The following is a 17,112-nucleotide window of genomic DNA, read 5'->3' on the forward strand; positions in this document are numbered from 1 at the left end:
GAAAATGAAATACTGTACAAAAAAAAAATATGGTAGAGGCTAATATCCAAATGAAAATACAAACAGGGCATTAGCCTATCCATATGCTTCAGCATACATCACCTTAATACATGCTTATAACATTCACAGCATTTTATGCATTTAACACATGCTTAAACACTCAGTATTTTACTTATTTTTAACCAGGCCATAAGGACATGTATAACAGTTTAAACAATAAAATTCTCATTACACATGTTCACTAAATTGGAAAACACTCGAGCTATAAATCATTAAATAAGATATGATTACTTCTAAGTTTACATACCCAGTTCTCGCATGTGCACAAAAATGTGGTCAAACTCCACACTTCATCCATATGCATCCTTCATAAATTATCCACAACAAACACTCAATTTTAAAATACAACTCTTCTGAACACATATTTAATGCAATTTATAAGCATTTTGTGTGAAATGTAATATTTACCCAAATAATTCTCAAATGATGAACAAAACTGGGAGCTCTTTTGCACAACGCATGTTCTCACGCTTCTAACACAAGAGAGTGCCAAAAAGCAGGTGTCGCTAAATTCTGGTTCTTAAAGAGGCCACGTCCAATTAATGATAAGAGTTCAATTACATGAAATTTCTCCACTTGACTCCACTTAAAAACTACCAATTTTCATAATCGACTAGTCGGTCGGTTGGTTGAACGACTAGATGGTGTTAAGGATAATAATGTATAAATATAGCCGCAAGCGACTATTGTCGAGGGCCATGCACATAATGGCGAGATGACCAAAAAAAAAAGACAAATTTGACAGAAAAGATCCTGTGGATGCTGTGGACAGCTATTTTGGTGTGACATTTCACCTGCTTTGAGCACAGTTGCAAAAATAGGATTTTCTTAAGTTATAGCACCCCCTAGCATCAAAAATTATTCTAGCCCTTATGGTTGCAGAGATATGAGCCAAAACATAAAAGTGTTTATTATAGCGCAACCTATGGGCAGATGGGTGTGCGTTTGTGCACCTGAGTAGTGAGGGGGATTTGGGATCATCCTGCCAAGTTTGATGTCTCCACGACTTACGGTCTCCGATGCCCAGACACATTTAGAGCAGAAAAAAAAAAGAAGAAGAAAATCAGTCCAATTACAATAAGGTTCCAGCAGCTTCGCTGCTTGGCCCTTAATTAGGCTCTGTTATGCTCACATGACCCCAATCAGATGCGTTTCAGAGGGATATACGGACAAAAATACAGGCTAAATAACTGTAACAACTTTCTGCACAAAACCATCAAAGTAAGAGAAGCAAGAAATAAGAAGTGCTTAAAAACCGCTTATGCGCATCCTGAAAGCAGAATGATGCGCTTCAGTGTAAGCAGTGTCAGACAAAATCACCAAATGGCTTTAATCTCTCCACAGCTCTCCAAATACAGGAACAACACTCACAGCTCAGGATTTAACGGCCGACAGTGATCGTCTTGCAATGTATTGTTGATGTGGCGCTTTGATGGCTGAAACAGCAGTGGTGCATAAATGGACTAAATTTAAAGCATTAAAAAAATGAAACTTCTTGGTTTTACTGTGCTGACATTATTCACTTTTAAGCACAGCAAGCTATAATCTAGGAAAAATGCCCTCCAAGATGTTGCGTATCTCAAATAATTTGAGAATTGTGTCTCCCATTTAAACCACCACACAAAAAGATTAATGTTAGTCGACCTCACTAATCAACTAGTCAGTTTTTGGATGACTATTTGATTATTCAACCACCGTGGCACATCCCTAAACCCAACAACTCACTGATTCATGCTACATGGCTAAACCTAACTGAGGCGTGTTAAAAGAAGTCAACATGAAGTGCCGTTCGCAACCCATTTAACTTCATGAGTAAACCAGGATATTGAACGAGAAAAAAGTAGGGCAGGTGATTCGAGGACAGTCTGAACTGTCAGGTGATTCGAGTCGAAATGAAATATGAATTCAAAAGGAAAGTTGTTTGATTAAGGTGAAGCAAGTAATTACATTTTGATGAAAAATTATGAAAACAACATTTCTTTTATTAATGTGCAAAATAAGCGTAAAAAAAAAAAGAATTACACAACACAAGAAAAGCACACTTACATGCTTTTGCCATCAAAACATAAATAGTCATGCGCACAACACTTGCACACATTGGATAAGCTGGTAAAAAAAACACTAAAAAGGTAATGGGCAAAAATCTACGTGCCGATCCATTTTTACCTTTAACACACGTTGTCGTTTGTGTATGTAAACGCACTCAATGATGCATTTAAGTAAATAAAGTCAATTTTGATTTCATGTTAATTTATAAATACACTCCAATGAGCATATTCTCTTTTGCAATTTCCTGCATACTTTCAACACAAAAATAACCATTTTTGGCAACATTCTGTATATTATTTAATGATTTACACTTTATATAATCAATAAACACATGATTCTATAAACAGGTTTTTTAAAGATATTGAAAAATACATAGCAAAATCATGGCTTGTTGTGTTATACCTTGGAAAAAGATGGAACAAACAATGGCTTGACCATCAGCATTCCCCTTTCCCCTACTATAATCAGGGACTTCCTCTTTAATTATCCAGTTTTTGCTTGGTTTGAGTAACCAAGGAGACAAAGAGCAAAACAGGCAGTGATAAAAAAAAAAAAAAAAAAGTGAGGTATTATCCAGACAAAAGGAATGTTGGTTCACTGCTTCAATCACTAAAGCAAAAAAACAAGATGATGTACAACATTCTGGACATGTATTTTGGTTAACAGGGAAGAAAATTACCTTGGAGACAGTTATGGCCTTCTTGAAGTCTCGCCCTCCAGATATTCTGAATCCCCAGGGCGACGGGCCAATCAGGTTCACTGTAAACGGCATCATGTGACTACAGGCTGCTGCCCAGCGCTCTCAGGAGTGCTATGGGAGGAAGAAAGGGTGAGAAAAGTTAAAGAAGAAAAAAAAAAGGAGGGAGAAAGAGAGAGACCAGGTAAAGTTTCATTTGACATCAGCCTGACATGCCACAGATCGGCTTCATATTTTCCACTTCTCTGAGCCACTGGCTGCTGTTGAAAGGTAAACTGCTTTCACCTGTTCCTCAGAACACATTTCATCATATTCCACATGACTGCAGATTAAATCCACCTGACATACACAGAGCAAACAGGAATCAGAGAAAGGTGCCACATGACTGACATTCCTGCAGACTGACATTTCATATCACGAGAGTTAAACTCGGATTAGATTCAATTTGAGATTCTTTAAGCCATAATTGTACAGTACAGTGCTCACTCAAGTGTTTGTAGCAGCCTGTTACCGCCCTGGAAGCTAAATTAAATGCCCAATGTTCACCAATTAGTGTGTGCTTCTGGGCCATAATGGCTCTGCCTAGATCGACCGATAATGTTTTTTTGTTTGTTTTTTTCACATTGTACTAAAAACTCAAAAGCAGAGAGGGGACTTTGCCTACTTATTGCAGAAGTGGGATTTAAATGCTCCAGTTGCACTGAACGCCATTCATACCAGTGCAGGCTGTGGGGTAAGTGTTTATTACAAGCTCATGTGCAGCTGAGAAGGCCCTGACAGTGCTGGCTCCTCACAGACGCATGGCTGTGGTGCCGAGAGGGAAGGGTAGTGGGAACAAGTGAGAAGACTTAAATGGAGCATACGGGAACCAAGCAGTACTGACTCCAAGTCTATTGCCGGATTAAGAGATAAGTGATTCCTTGTTGATTTTCAGATATGGCATAAGTGCAAATTAAAGAAGTGTTATGCTTTTTACTTAGACAATAGTTCCAATGTTGAAGGCACTATATTGCAAAATCCAACCACCAGTGAGGTAGGGGTCTTCATCTGCTATGTACAGAACTTATTCTTTATATATATATATATATATCTATCTCTTGACTAGTCTGTGGGTTGTCTGTACAATTAGTCGACAAGTCTGCTTTAAATTAGCCCTGTATAATTAGGCTGATTTAGGGTAATGTTTAATAATCAGACGTGTTTTACACAGGACAAATTCTTGCATTCAAGATCAGCCAGACAGAGAGCAAAAAAAGCATCAGAAAGCATGTGTCAAGGCACCTTTTTAACTTGACACCATCTTAAACGTGCAACACTCATGGCAGCGCTGATAAAAAGTGCATGCTAGAACTCTCTCCGAAAATGTATCTCTAAATTTATCTCCTTTCAAACACAGGCACTAAAAATATTGAAGTTAAAACTAAAATGCTGGGGGAAAAAAAGTCTTGATAAACTAGTCGACTTCACTATTATTCGACTAATCGATTGGTGGATGAGTATTCAACAATCCAGACGAATTCCTAGTCTTCGTCATGATTTAAAACTTCAGAGTTTGACATTTGCAGGGGCATTTCACTCCAAACACGTCCTTGCACTAAAAAGCTAGACACAGCACCATGGGTAGAACAGAACGCATGCAGGTGTGTTGAAAAGCGTTTTTAACAGTTGACACAGCATCTAAGAAATGCTACACTCCTGTGTGAGACGAACCTGTCAAACAGATAAAAAACAGTGTGAATGCAAAAACTTTATTATTGATAGAGCTGTGGTGCTCATGCGGGCGACTCAATTTCGAGTCTGGATTGCGTCATTGCCCGATCCCTGCCCCCATCACCATTACCTGTTATTTCCTGTCCCCTCTCTACTATCACCTTCAAAAAAATAAATAAATACATAAAATGATGAAAAAAATAAATTAATGGGACAAAAACTAGGGCTGTCGTTTTAACGCTTTAATTTAGCACAATTAATTATATTTAAAAAATAATGCGTTAAAAAATGTACTCAATTAATCATGCCCCCGACGTGTATGAAAATACCACAATAAAAGTACAGATTTTCCTGCCAAATGAGCAATTCAAGCTTGAAGTACATCTTTTTTATGAGCCGTGTCAACAGGTGTCAGCACACCTTAACAAACCTCACAAGCAGCGCAACAACAGAATAAGAACTGCTCACTAGGAAGCACAACAGGTGGGTGAATCACAACAGAATACAAGAATCTTGAGATGCAATTTTCAAAGTTTCCACTACTTTTAACTTGACACGGTGTCCTAAAAATGGACCAGTGAGATGCTCCAAACATGTCCATCAGAGGCATGCACATGTACATAGAAAGACAATTAAATAGCGCAGACGGAACGCAAGAACGCGTCCTGTGAGAACTGGACACATTGATGAATTCATTGCAAAACAGATTGCTGTCTACTGTAGGTTGTTCAATATGAGAATAAAACAAACAATATATTGAGTTCTTGATGTATGAGAACTGGGTTGGTTGTCAGTCAGCATTTGGGGTCTGGAATGTGCTCTGATTTATTGCTAAATACTAAAAGGTGCACTCAGTAATATTTTGTTCAGCCGATACGATGGAGGCAAGGTTTAAAATGAACACCCTGTAGAAAACTTATCAGCCACCTAAGCAAAATTTCTGGCCATTAAAGCAAATTTAATGATATTCATATCGCATTCAGCGCTTTATACGCACTAAATTTGATTCTTATTTTAAACGAGCATTTGCATTGTGTGATTGAGAATTTTTTTTTTTAGCAAGTGATAATGCTGTGGCTCACACAACACATAAAAACCAGACCTTTATCGCACACCACAAAGGCTCAACCCATCTGAATTCTAGTGAGAATTTTCTAGTTCAAAGCACTATAGAGGAATTCAAACCTCTCAAACAGTAACATGCTAAACCAAACTGAGGAAGAGACAACCCTGTGAAATAAGCCAAAATAAAGGGTCTTCAAAATTACCATCACCCTTACTAAAATGAATCACGATTTTACAGAAGTAACAGTAACTGTGATATTTTAATAAAAATGTTATAGTTTCATATTAATGACTGTGTACAGTACGTCAGCCACCACCGGAGACTGAATGCTAAATTAAAATAACATCGTGCATAATTAATTTAGCAAAATAAATAGGCTCATCAACTTTAAAAAGGGAGGAGAGAAAACTACTTAACATAATAAATGTCACTTGATACATGCCCTTATACTTGAAAACCATGAACAAAAGATAAAAGAAAATACAGGTTAAATTTTTTTACCGTGCAGTCCCCACTTGATGTTTAACATAATATCTGGGTCCGTAAGCAAAACCAGTTGAGAACTCCTGAACTACATAGAGTGAGCAGTATTTGGCTGGTCATGTGATCTCAATATGACAGCGCCCATGAGGGTGAACCCTGCTCCATGTAAAATAAGGCTTTTTCTACAAAACTGATATGACAAGAGTCTTCATATAATGTGTTTACATCATTTTTTTTAAATTTTTTTTATATTATAAATTGTTCAACCTGGTCTCATAGAATGAACGTTATTCTATATTAATTTTTGCAAACTTTCCTGGTGAAATGAACACTAGAGATCAACAACAACTGTGCGTTTTATGAATTGTCACACAAATCACAAGTACAATGGCTGATTAGCACTTTCTAAACACTTATTTTTCACTCCGTTACTCACTCACCCCCCACTACATTATCAAAACACTTTTACTTTAACGTATGATTTGAAAAACTATACATTTTAACACTTGTATTACAGACCCACCTACATTTACACACCTATTCCAATATGAATAGCATGCTTGATAGCTCACTTGATAGAGTGTTGGACTCTGGACTCTTCGAGTCGCGGTTCGAGTCCAGCCAAAGATGCACGAAAGTGAAAGTGCAATAGAAGTGACATGAAATGACGTGGTTGCTTCAGAAAATGTGCTTTTCTGGCTACCACCCCTGGAGTTCGCTAGTTCGAAACCCAGGGTGTGCTGAGTGACTCCAGCCAGGTCTCCTAAGCAACCAAATTGGCCCGGTTGCTAGGGAGGGTAGAGACACATGGGGTAACCTCCTCGTAGTCACTATAATGTGGTTCGTTCTCGGTGGGGCACGTGGTGAGTTGGGCGTGGACGCCACGGTGGATGGCGTGAAGCCTTCACACGCGCTACGTCTCCGTGGCAATGCGCGCTCAACAAGTCACGTGATAAGATGCGCGGGTTGACAGTCTCAGACGCGGAGGCAGCTGGCATTCATCCTCCGCCACCCTGATTGAGGCTACGTGACCACGAGGACTTAAAAGCACATTGGGTATTGGGCATTCCAAAATGGGAGAAAAAAATAAATAAAAAAAATGTGCTTTTCATTTCAAATTGGCATTTTATAACATTAACGAGTTAGTTGTTGGTTAAGGGTAAGGATGTCTGTTTTGTTATATTATTATATTATAATATGTTATTTATATTTTAGGACACTATTGGTTAGGTTTAAGGTAATGTTTCCAGTTAGGGAGGTACGTTTTATTCAATAAAACCTCCATCTCAAATTCACCTTAAAAGCACCTGATTACAACCTCATTTCACTCGGTTTTGGCGCCCCATGCTGGACATTTTGACTTGGAAACTGCAGCCAAACGTGTAATAAAGCACGTAATTTCAGTTTTGCAAAAAAGTTGCAATGCTCACATAAATTCCATGAGATCAGGCTGTAATTTTTTTATGGGTAAACATTCTTTTAACTAGCAAAAAAGCTACTGAGAGCACTTTTAAAGACTGGTTGCATGCCTGCAAATCTACTTTTCTCTGGTGTGTACATTTTGTATTCCCGCTGGTACTGAACTGAGGTTTGCAACTTTCATCTCTTTGGAGTAGTTTCATGGTCTCTCACACTGATTTGACCTTTCATTGTAGTTTGGATTTTCTGATGCAACACTGATAAAAAAAAACACTTTACTGTATGTCTAATCAAAGTCTCCACTCCTTTAAGGGCTGGTCCATCATTCTCACAACACTGTCATGCTGAGCAACATTTCAGTGCAAGACTGAACTATTTTCAATCATGAAAAGGAATGTCAAATTTCAGGAATTTGTCTAGTCGAATGTCATTTAGATAAACAATCACTTAATGAATCTTTAATATTCATCAAGAAAAACTCATGTGAAACGCTCCAAATAATGTGCATTTTTTACTATATTTTAGAAGTTATTTTCGTAATTTGTTCAATGACTACCTTTACATGGACACCAGAAAAACGTTTATTGTGTGATAGCTGCTTAAGGCTTGAAATCTCTGTATGCGTTTACGAGTTGTGTTCGCGGCTCTCTCTTTATTCCTGTATACATACGGCTCGGTCATTAAGCAGCTTACCGTGGTGCTTGTGTAAATAACAAACATGGGATCCGAGGAAGACTTCACTATTTTATCCTCTGTTTCTTCACTTCATTTACAGATATTCCAGAGTTGAAGCCGTGTTTGTTTCCTTCACTTTCTATCGCGGCCTGCAGCGGAACTGCGCTGCAATAGTGGTGTTTTCCTCTTACAAAACTCCGGGATTTCCCCAATGTATGAGCGCATAAACACAAACGTGAGGGACAGTCGGTTTTCAACATGCTTCTTCATCTCAGTGCTATTTTGTGAGAACCCCAATTCAAATCACGTTTTACGCAATACCACTAATAACAGCAAAAACAGTTAAAACTTCAATAACATCACCGCGTCTTCATGCAGTTGCTAAATAATCAGTGATTTGCAACAAAACGCCAAAGGCAGAAAATAAATCATAGATGCTAATGATTTCTAACTTCTAACTTGCAATAGATATATCTCTCTTATTTCTGAACGTATTTCTGCTGTGCATGATGCTTTTACTGTGTTTACTGGTTGCAAGTATGTCACAATGATGATGTTTGATTGTGACAACAGAACTATTCATAACTGTTTTCAATTCCACATGGTGAGGCTAGTGACAGATACTACACACAATTCACCTTTACAATACGAATGTATTGTTTTTGGCATATTCAACATCTTACCCAACCCAGTGTCATGACTAATCATAATAAAAGTACGAGTAGGCAAAACCCTTAGAAATCTGTTGGTTCATACAAAAACATACAACTTTTTCTCCATAGTGAAAAATAAATTAACCAACAAACGATGTCATTAGTTATCTTAAGTTTAAACCCTGAACCAAACCCTAAACATAACCATGATTTTATTACGAAAATAACTTGTGTACCACAAAAGAAAACATTGGGGTTTAGAACGTGATGAGGGAAGCGTATTACAAGTTGTTGACACACATCAGTTATTTGTATTGCATAAATAAATACGGAATAAGTAACCAAAATTGTTCACAGACGTTTCCTTTTTAAATAAAGTGTTGTTCAGGAGGCTAGCTAAAGTTTGATGTCTGTATTGTATCAACTTGTTGATTGATTGGTCTCTAAGAGAATACAAGTCAGACCTTTTCGTACAAGCCAAGTCATACGTTATCTTACGATTCCTCCATCTTGTATGAATTATTATAAGTTGTCATGAGACTTTGTTGTCTTTCCTTTGAATTGTAAAAAAAAAAAAAAAAAAAAAAAACTGCCAAATGTGTTGGGCTATTTGATATTTTGCATGAACAATCAGCCTTAATGAAAGTTCTACTTGATACAAGCTTGCTGTATGGTCAAATCAGTGGGTTTTGAAATTACCTCAATTATAGAACCCTGATAAATGAGAAACGTAATTACTAGGGGTGTGACGAGATCTCGTGCCAATTAGCATAGATGCCCCCGCCACTTTTAAATTATTTGTGTGGCAGCATTTTAGGTACCCGGTGGAAACAATAAACGGCAACAGAGTGACAGACAAGACTCGAACAAAGGCTGTGTCTCGTTTGGAAGGCTGCATCCTCCGGAGGTCGCATTTATCAGCAGCATTTATCTCGTTTAATTATTATTTTTTTCTGTCTTTCTTTTTCTTATTTTTTATCTATTGTGAATGCCTTTTATGTATATGCACTTACATTTATACAATTGTTAACCTTTTTTGCATTCCCAATAAAAAAATAAAAAAAATGAAACGAGACCGCCTCGACGACGTATGCAGCTGACAAATGCGACCTCCGGAGGACGCAGCCTTCCAAACGAGACACAGCCAATATGTAAGCACTGTAAGAAAATAGTGCCATACACCGGGGCTAACACAAACACTATGCAAAGATACCTTCAGAACCACTGCAGCTCTCAACTAAAATCAACCAGGTCTGAAGAGTGGTGGTGGCGTAGTGGACTGCAGCACATAACTGGTAATCAATCCCCACAGCCACCACCATCGTGTCCTTGAGCAAGGCACTTAACTCCAGGTTGCTCCAGGGGGACTGTCCCTGTAATAAGTGCACTGTAAGTCGCTTTGGATAAAAGCGTCTGCCAAATGCATAAATGTAAATGTAAAATGAAGAGACTCATGTGAAATCATACATGAGAGAAGCCAGTCAGTTGAGTTTGTGGCAAAACCTTTTACAGTGCTTGCATATTGTTCTGTCTTTTACTGCATATGATAATTCATACTCAGAAAGTAGAACTGAAGTGACATTCATTGCAAGATGATTAGTTAAAACATTTCAAAATGCACCTGCATTGTTTTGCATTTTGTGACTTTCAGTCGAATAAAAGACTATTTTTCCAGTCATATACACCACCGGTCAAAAGTTTTGAAACACTTGCCTGAAATGTTTCTCATGATCTTAAAAATCCTTTGATCTGAAGGAGTATACTTAAATGTTTGAAATTAGTTTTGTAGACAAAAATATAATAGTGCCACCATATTTATTTCATTACAAAACTAAAATGTATTTAAAAAAAATGTTTGGACCAAATAATGAAGAAAAGCAGCCACTAAGTGCCCAACATAGATGGGAACTCCTTCAATACTGTTTAAAAAGCATCCCAGGGTGATACCTCAAGAAGTTGGTTGAGAAAATGTCAAGAGTTCATGTCTGCAAATTCTAGGCAAAGGGTGACTACTTTGAAGATGCTAAAATATAACACACTTTTGATTTATTCTGGATTTTGTTTAGTCACAACATAATTCCCATAGTTCCATTTATGTTATTCCATAGTTTTGATGACTTTTATTGTAAAATGTGAAGCGTTTCAAAACTTTTGACCGGTAGTGTATATAGTGTTAAAATATCGTCTCATCTCATTCTCGTGAACCCAGTATCGTGTATCGTCTCGTCAGCTAAATGTATCGTCACACCCCTAGTAATTACAGATGGAATTTAAGGAATTTGGTCATGTAAACAGTCCAGCATCAGGCCACTGTCTGTGTCACACTGTCCTGCATTTAATATCAACAGGAGTGTGTGAAAGCAAGAACTTGACCCCATTCACTGACACAAACACAAATCCACACACTTTGCATGCAGAGTCTCCCCTACCCACCTTGACCCAGTTGTCTACGGATGTCGCTGCATTCTTGGTGTTTGGTCTCGAGGAATGCAAATCTACCCCATCATTAGCTCTCAAGGCAATTAGCAGCCTTAACGATGCCTCTGTTCGGGAGGATCTCTCTTAATTACTGCGGCCTCCAGGGATTTTGGCTGCTCAGTGTTGTTGTTGAGTTTTTAATGTACGGTAATCACAGGGAAGGAGGCAGCCACATTTCCCCTCCCGTCTCAACCTCAATTAGTACAACATGTTAGTGAGCATTCCCTGCTGCTCTCATTAGCATCAACTGAACAGAACAGAAATTACTAGACCAATGCAGAAACTTCACGCTGTTTCCCATTTTCTGATTGAGCGATGCTTGATGGGAAAATTGTGGAATTCTGTAGAATAAATTTAAATGGGGCACTGGTTTTGCTTTTACATTGGACAAAGTGTCGACCCAACACAGCACCAAAATAAGTAGGGCCCTATTTTAAGAGTGCTAGCATTAAGTGCAACTCAACAATTCATAAGTACAAAGTCAGTGGGAATGGCCATGAAATTTTGGTATTTTCATGCAAGCATGCGCTAAGTCTAGGCGCAAGTAGGTTTGGTGAAATCACACGTGCAACGCGCAAATGGGCTGTATTAAGTGCAATTTAATTCTGAGGTTTTTTCCGGTTATTATTCCACCGTCTGCATCCTATTATAGGCTATAGTTCATTTCCTCAAGCACCAGCGATATAAACCAAGACAGCACATTCAAAAGTTGGTAGTGTAAATGGACTGTATGCTACCATTAGTAGAATTTTGCATTAAAATGTGTCCTTGATGATTGTTGAGCATTTTCTATGACAGTGACACGGTCCTTTTATACACATGGGAAATATGATTCTCGTCAGAATTTGGATGTAGGCTCCGTTAAAATACAGAGAATGTAAGTATCATTAATTATTTTCATCTAATGACACACAAATCATGGCTAGTATTAACAGTGATTGTATCAGCACGCACTTCACTTCTACCGGTCGATTTTGATCAAATTAATTTATTGAAACATGATAAAAATAAACTAAAAATATTTCTAAATTGAAATTAAACTTCAAACGAAACTAAAATATATTCAAAATAATGAAGTGGTCAAAAAAATCATAGTCTACTAATTCCAAACATTTTACTCTCTCCAACTTCTTCCACCAGCCCATTTTGCAGTGACTTAAAAATCCAACACACTCTCACGGCGAAATCGCCGGATTCGTACAACATTTCTAAATTTGGCTAATTTGTATGATATCGTGCAACTGCACTCGTTTGAATTCCTACGACTTTCACTACAGCCAGTGATGTGCTGGACATCGTTTCCATCTAATACATGACAATTACTTGCTTCTGTCACACACAACAGCTTCCTTTCATGTTTACACACTCTACTGATTGGTTAAGTTTAGATAAGGGGTTTGGGTAAGGGCAATAATAATAATAACAATAGAAATATAAACTATGACCTATAGAAAGTTTAACAATCTCTGATTGTCAGGGACACAATTTGATGTTCCACTATATTTTTATAGTTTGCACATGAACTGTATTAGCACCTGCTGGTGGAATCTCTACACAACAATATAATATTTGCAGGATAGCTAGCTAGCAGATAGCTGATAAATTTCAATATTGTTTTAATAGCCCAGCCCTATCCATAACCCAAATCATCATCTTCAGTCATATACCCATTGATGAGGTGTCAAATCGACCGGCTTAATAAACAGAGGTTTCACTATTACTTTAAGATATCAGGGCCTACAATGTTCACCCAGTGGCTGAAAAAAGCCCATAGACTTACTATTAACAAGGGGGCAGGGGGCTCATATATCCGGAACAGAAATCATGGAGATACTGTATGAGGATGGCCTCTTTTCATTTAGGGCAGTTTGGCAGTTCATTGGCACACTGGCAACTAATGATAGACTGATATATTGGCCAGGCCGATTAATCGGTCGATATTAACGATTTTGCGATTATCACATCAGCTACACTATCCATGTTCGCTAGGACGATTAAAAGAAGTGTTAACTTTCCCTTGTGTCACTTCCAAAATATCAATGAAGATGAAGTTGGAGGTGGGTATTTTTGACTCGAGGGGTGTACTGATTATGGTGGCAAGTTTTGCCACAAAACTTTAAGAAAACATACCCATCTAGTTGGTATTTGGCATTGTTTTTTTTTAACTCTATCAGAACAGACTTGCACAAAACATTTTTGTGTTCCCACCCACCAGCTGAGAACTAGACTGTCACTATCGATTATTTTGGTAATCTAACAATTTTTCTGACGATTAATCGAATAATCGGAAAAATTATTTAACTCAGATTGCTTAAAGTTGTCGAGGAGAAGTCACATTTGGCTAAAATGCATTATTTAGCACAATAATTATGTTTTGATGTATTTTACGATTGAATTACAACAACAAAACAATTGTGCAAACAATATCTAAAGCCAAACACACACCCAAAGCACATCAATAATATAAAACAATGTGCAGTATACTGTATTCAAGCTGACAGAGATTGGCTTCTCCAGGTGTGCCCAACTTTTTAAATACAAGATCTACTTTTTTCTTTAACTAGTTCAACATGATCTACCCATTTTAGTTTAGAACTCAAATATGGGAAAACAGGCCAAGGAAATAAAATATTTTATCTTTTCAGAAACAATATCTGCACATCAATCTTGTTTACTGAGGATACATTATGTGGTTAAACTATTTTATAGAGATATAATAGCCATTATATTTGTTTGTTGTTTTTTTAACTATCACTTGCATGCAAAACGGAATACAATATTCACAGTATTCACTTAAGATCATTTTTTTCACTCCCGCGTTGAGCTGCAGCAGTTGCGGGCATTGTTGCGCATGTGCTACAAAGCTTGCATGTCGCTTGCCTCGTACCGTGTAAAATGCTCTTAAGCATCTGGACATTCAGATCCTTTCTTAGGGAAAACTTAATATGTGGAGATGGATGCCATTTCTCCCTCAGGTAAGCCAAAAGTTTTATCGTGTCTGTGGGGCACGAGACGCGCAGCTGTGGCTGTGACTCGCGTTGAGCTTTAACTGACAGAACTAAATAAAGTTCTCTGGATTCCCACACTGAGTTTTATCTGTAATAATGGCCATAAACTATCAAATATTTATCGGAAGTGGAGCATTGTGATCTATTTTCTAAACAATCATCATGAAATCTAATTTAAATGAGGAGAAAGATTGCATTACATTCAAATAGTAATTCATTTACAAAGAACAGAACTCAAACAATAATTTGCTGAAAATAACCTTCTTAGATCGTCTGGATTCAGTCAGATTTATTGAACAGAATGCGTTTGTGCATGATACTGAGTGATGTGTAACTTTAATAAAGTTTGACAGACATATTTTTCGTGACATTACTTCGTTGCTTCATAAAAGCCTATATTGCAAAACAATTGTTTAGATAAACAGGTTTAAAGTGCATTCCAATATGTTTTTTGCTGAGTTCAGTGTGTCCCACGCGGCAATGAAGGGCTCAACTTCTCTCGCGCATCTGGACACGCAGCACCGCAGTCACATGCAGATGAGCTTACCGTGTGTGTAAGTCCGGCGGGTTTTTGAAAACTGGATGTCATCTTTTCAAGTGCCATTGCATTGCTGAAGTGATGTTTTTTAGATCCTGCAGTGTTTTTTTCAAATCTAAAGTGAAGCGCTGTCACACAGATGACATCCCTTGTCGTCCATGGACTACATCACTTCCACCTTATTTTGGATTTGTCGATTCGACAATTTTGTAATCAAGGAATTTTTTGAATCGAGTAATCAAATTAAATCAAGTAATCTTGACAGCCATATTGAGAACCAGTGTGTTAAAGGCCATTTGAATTTGCTTGATGAGAGCAGTTTTCTGTCCTGTGTTGACATTTCCTTTTGAAATAGGAAGATTAGGTGGGACATTTTGAATAGTTTATCCTGTTTTTTGTAAATAGCCACTATCTACTAAAGTAAGTAGACTTTAGTTATGTCATGGACATGATTTGCTATTTGCTAAAAAAAAAAAATTCGATTTTTATCAAACTTATAGACGATTCACAATTTCACAATCACAAACTCAAAATGTACTCCAGCATGGTTCAAATTGCATGTTCAGTATTAGAATGCAAGGCAACCTGGTTAGAGAAATCCAAGTTGTTTTCATTATAGGAAATAAAGGCATGCAAGAAAAATGCACAAAAAAAAAAAGTGCACCAGAGGGGGAAGTTGTCAACAGTGTAAATGTAAAATAAATTAAAATCTAATAAACCCAGATGTTCGGATATAATAGAATAAAATAAGAAAACTGCTAAATACTTCTTAGCCAGTGTAGGTATTAATTTTATCTAAACCAAGTCTATCTAGACAGTTATCTAGAAATCAATTTCTATAAATGATCAAGTTTATCTAGAAAGTACTCATTGTATAGCAAACAATTTGTCTGTATATTCATAAACCCTAGCAGACAGAGACACGCCCTCTAGCGGTTCACACTGAGCAGCGCAGCAATATGAAATAATTTATCATTACAATTCAACTCTTGAAACACGTCACAGAACAAAGCAATAATTAACCATCTATCTGAATCATCATTGTAAAAGGAGCGGTGGATGTTTGATTCCCCATATATAGCCAATCCATGATTTTAAATGAAGTGCCCATAACTGTCAAGTAACTAACACTTTATTATGTGTAAACATAAAAGGAGACCGTTCATCAACATGCACACGCCGAGGCCAGTCTTAAGCCGGTTTATACCTGCATGGTGGATGAAGTTGAGCTACAATCACACAGTGTACAATCGTACAATCGTAATATTTATGCTGTCTTTTATATCAGTCTCCGTGTTGTTAACCTGTCACGTTCATTTGGAGCACCACACGTGCAGCTGATCAGATCGGGAGCAGCATTAAGACAACCGCTGTGAATTCTTTTTCTCTTTCTTATTCAGCCTTTGGTGGATTTACAATGTAACTACAGCGTTTGAATTGTTTTTATGCAAAATCTCGATTTATCAATTTAAAAAATACATACAATTTTACTGGCAATAATCAGTAATCAAAAAAAATGCAGCCATAAGTGCAAAGTGAATCAGTCATTTTGGTTTGTTTTCCCAAAAGAGAAAGACTGTAAAATTTTGTCAATGTTTAGGACTACACTGACATATAGATTACCTCAAAAGGTAACAGATGTGGACTTCAAAGTCATGGGGTCTTTAAATTAAGCTGATAATACTATGCTCTTTAATATCTGGAAGTATTGTCTAATTAGCCCACTATTCAATGAATTAGCATGCAAAGGGGAGGAGGTAGTGGTCAACCGATCTTAATTAGCACTATATTTACTAAATTTTACAAAAAAACTAACTTTGTAAAAAAATAAAATAAAAAAAAAGAATCTTTTTTCTGTTTAGTCATCAAACTTTATTTGCACATGAAGAAATTGTTAATATATTAGGAAGAAGGAAATAACAGTACACACAGTAGTCCAGCAACCATGGATGGCATGTCCACGTTAGCAATCGCATTTTCTCAAAAAATTCCAAATCAAACCAATTGGACATACAGTGCATGGTGAATAAGACATTTATTTATAGCACACGTGAAGCACTTTTACTTTGAAGTTGCACTCACACACTTGTGCAGATCCAGCTTGAGCAGCAATTTCCTGACAGTTTAAACGCCTGGTTCACCTGCTTGGATTGTCACGGTGTGACCGTCATGATTTGTAAAGAGTAATTTAACCTGATCCTGAAGTTTTGATTCTGGCTGATAGAATATGCGCTTTAGAGGAAGAGATTTGATGAGCGCTCGATGGGAAGAAAACG

At 37.3% G+C, this 17,112-nt stretch overlaps 1 protein-coding gene across 2 annotated transcripts in view; it reads right to left on the reverse strand.

Annotated features, from left to right (window-relative positions):
* LOC127424313 (PDZ and LIM domain protein 2-like) overlaps nt 1–17,112 on the reverse strand; it is a 129,622-nt gene that overhangs the window by 83,646 nt on the left and 28,864 nt on the right. For both annotated transcript variants that reach the window (XM_051669382.1, XM_051669381.1), the window contains exon 2: nt 2,789–2,920. In XM_051669382.1, coding sequence (XP_051525342.1) covers nt 2,789–2,884 — 96 coding nt within the window. In that variant the 5' untranslated portion in view covers nt 2,885–2,920. The remainder of the gene's footprint in view (nt 1–2,788; nt 2,921–17,112) is intronic.

The sequence above is a fragment of the Myxocyprinus asiaticus genome, chromosome 33 (assembly GCF_019703515.2).
Source record: "Myxocyprinus asiaticus isolate MX2 ecotype Aquarium Trade chromosome 33, UBuf_Myxa_2, whole genome shotgun sequence".
Lineage (NCBI taxonomy): Eukaryota > Metazoa > Chordata > Actinopteri > Cypriniformes > Catostomidae > Myxocyprinus > Myxocyprinus asiaticus.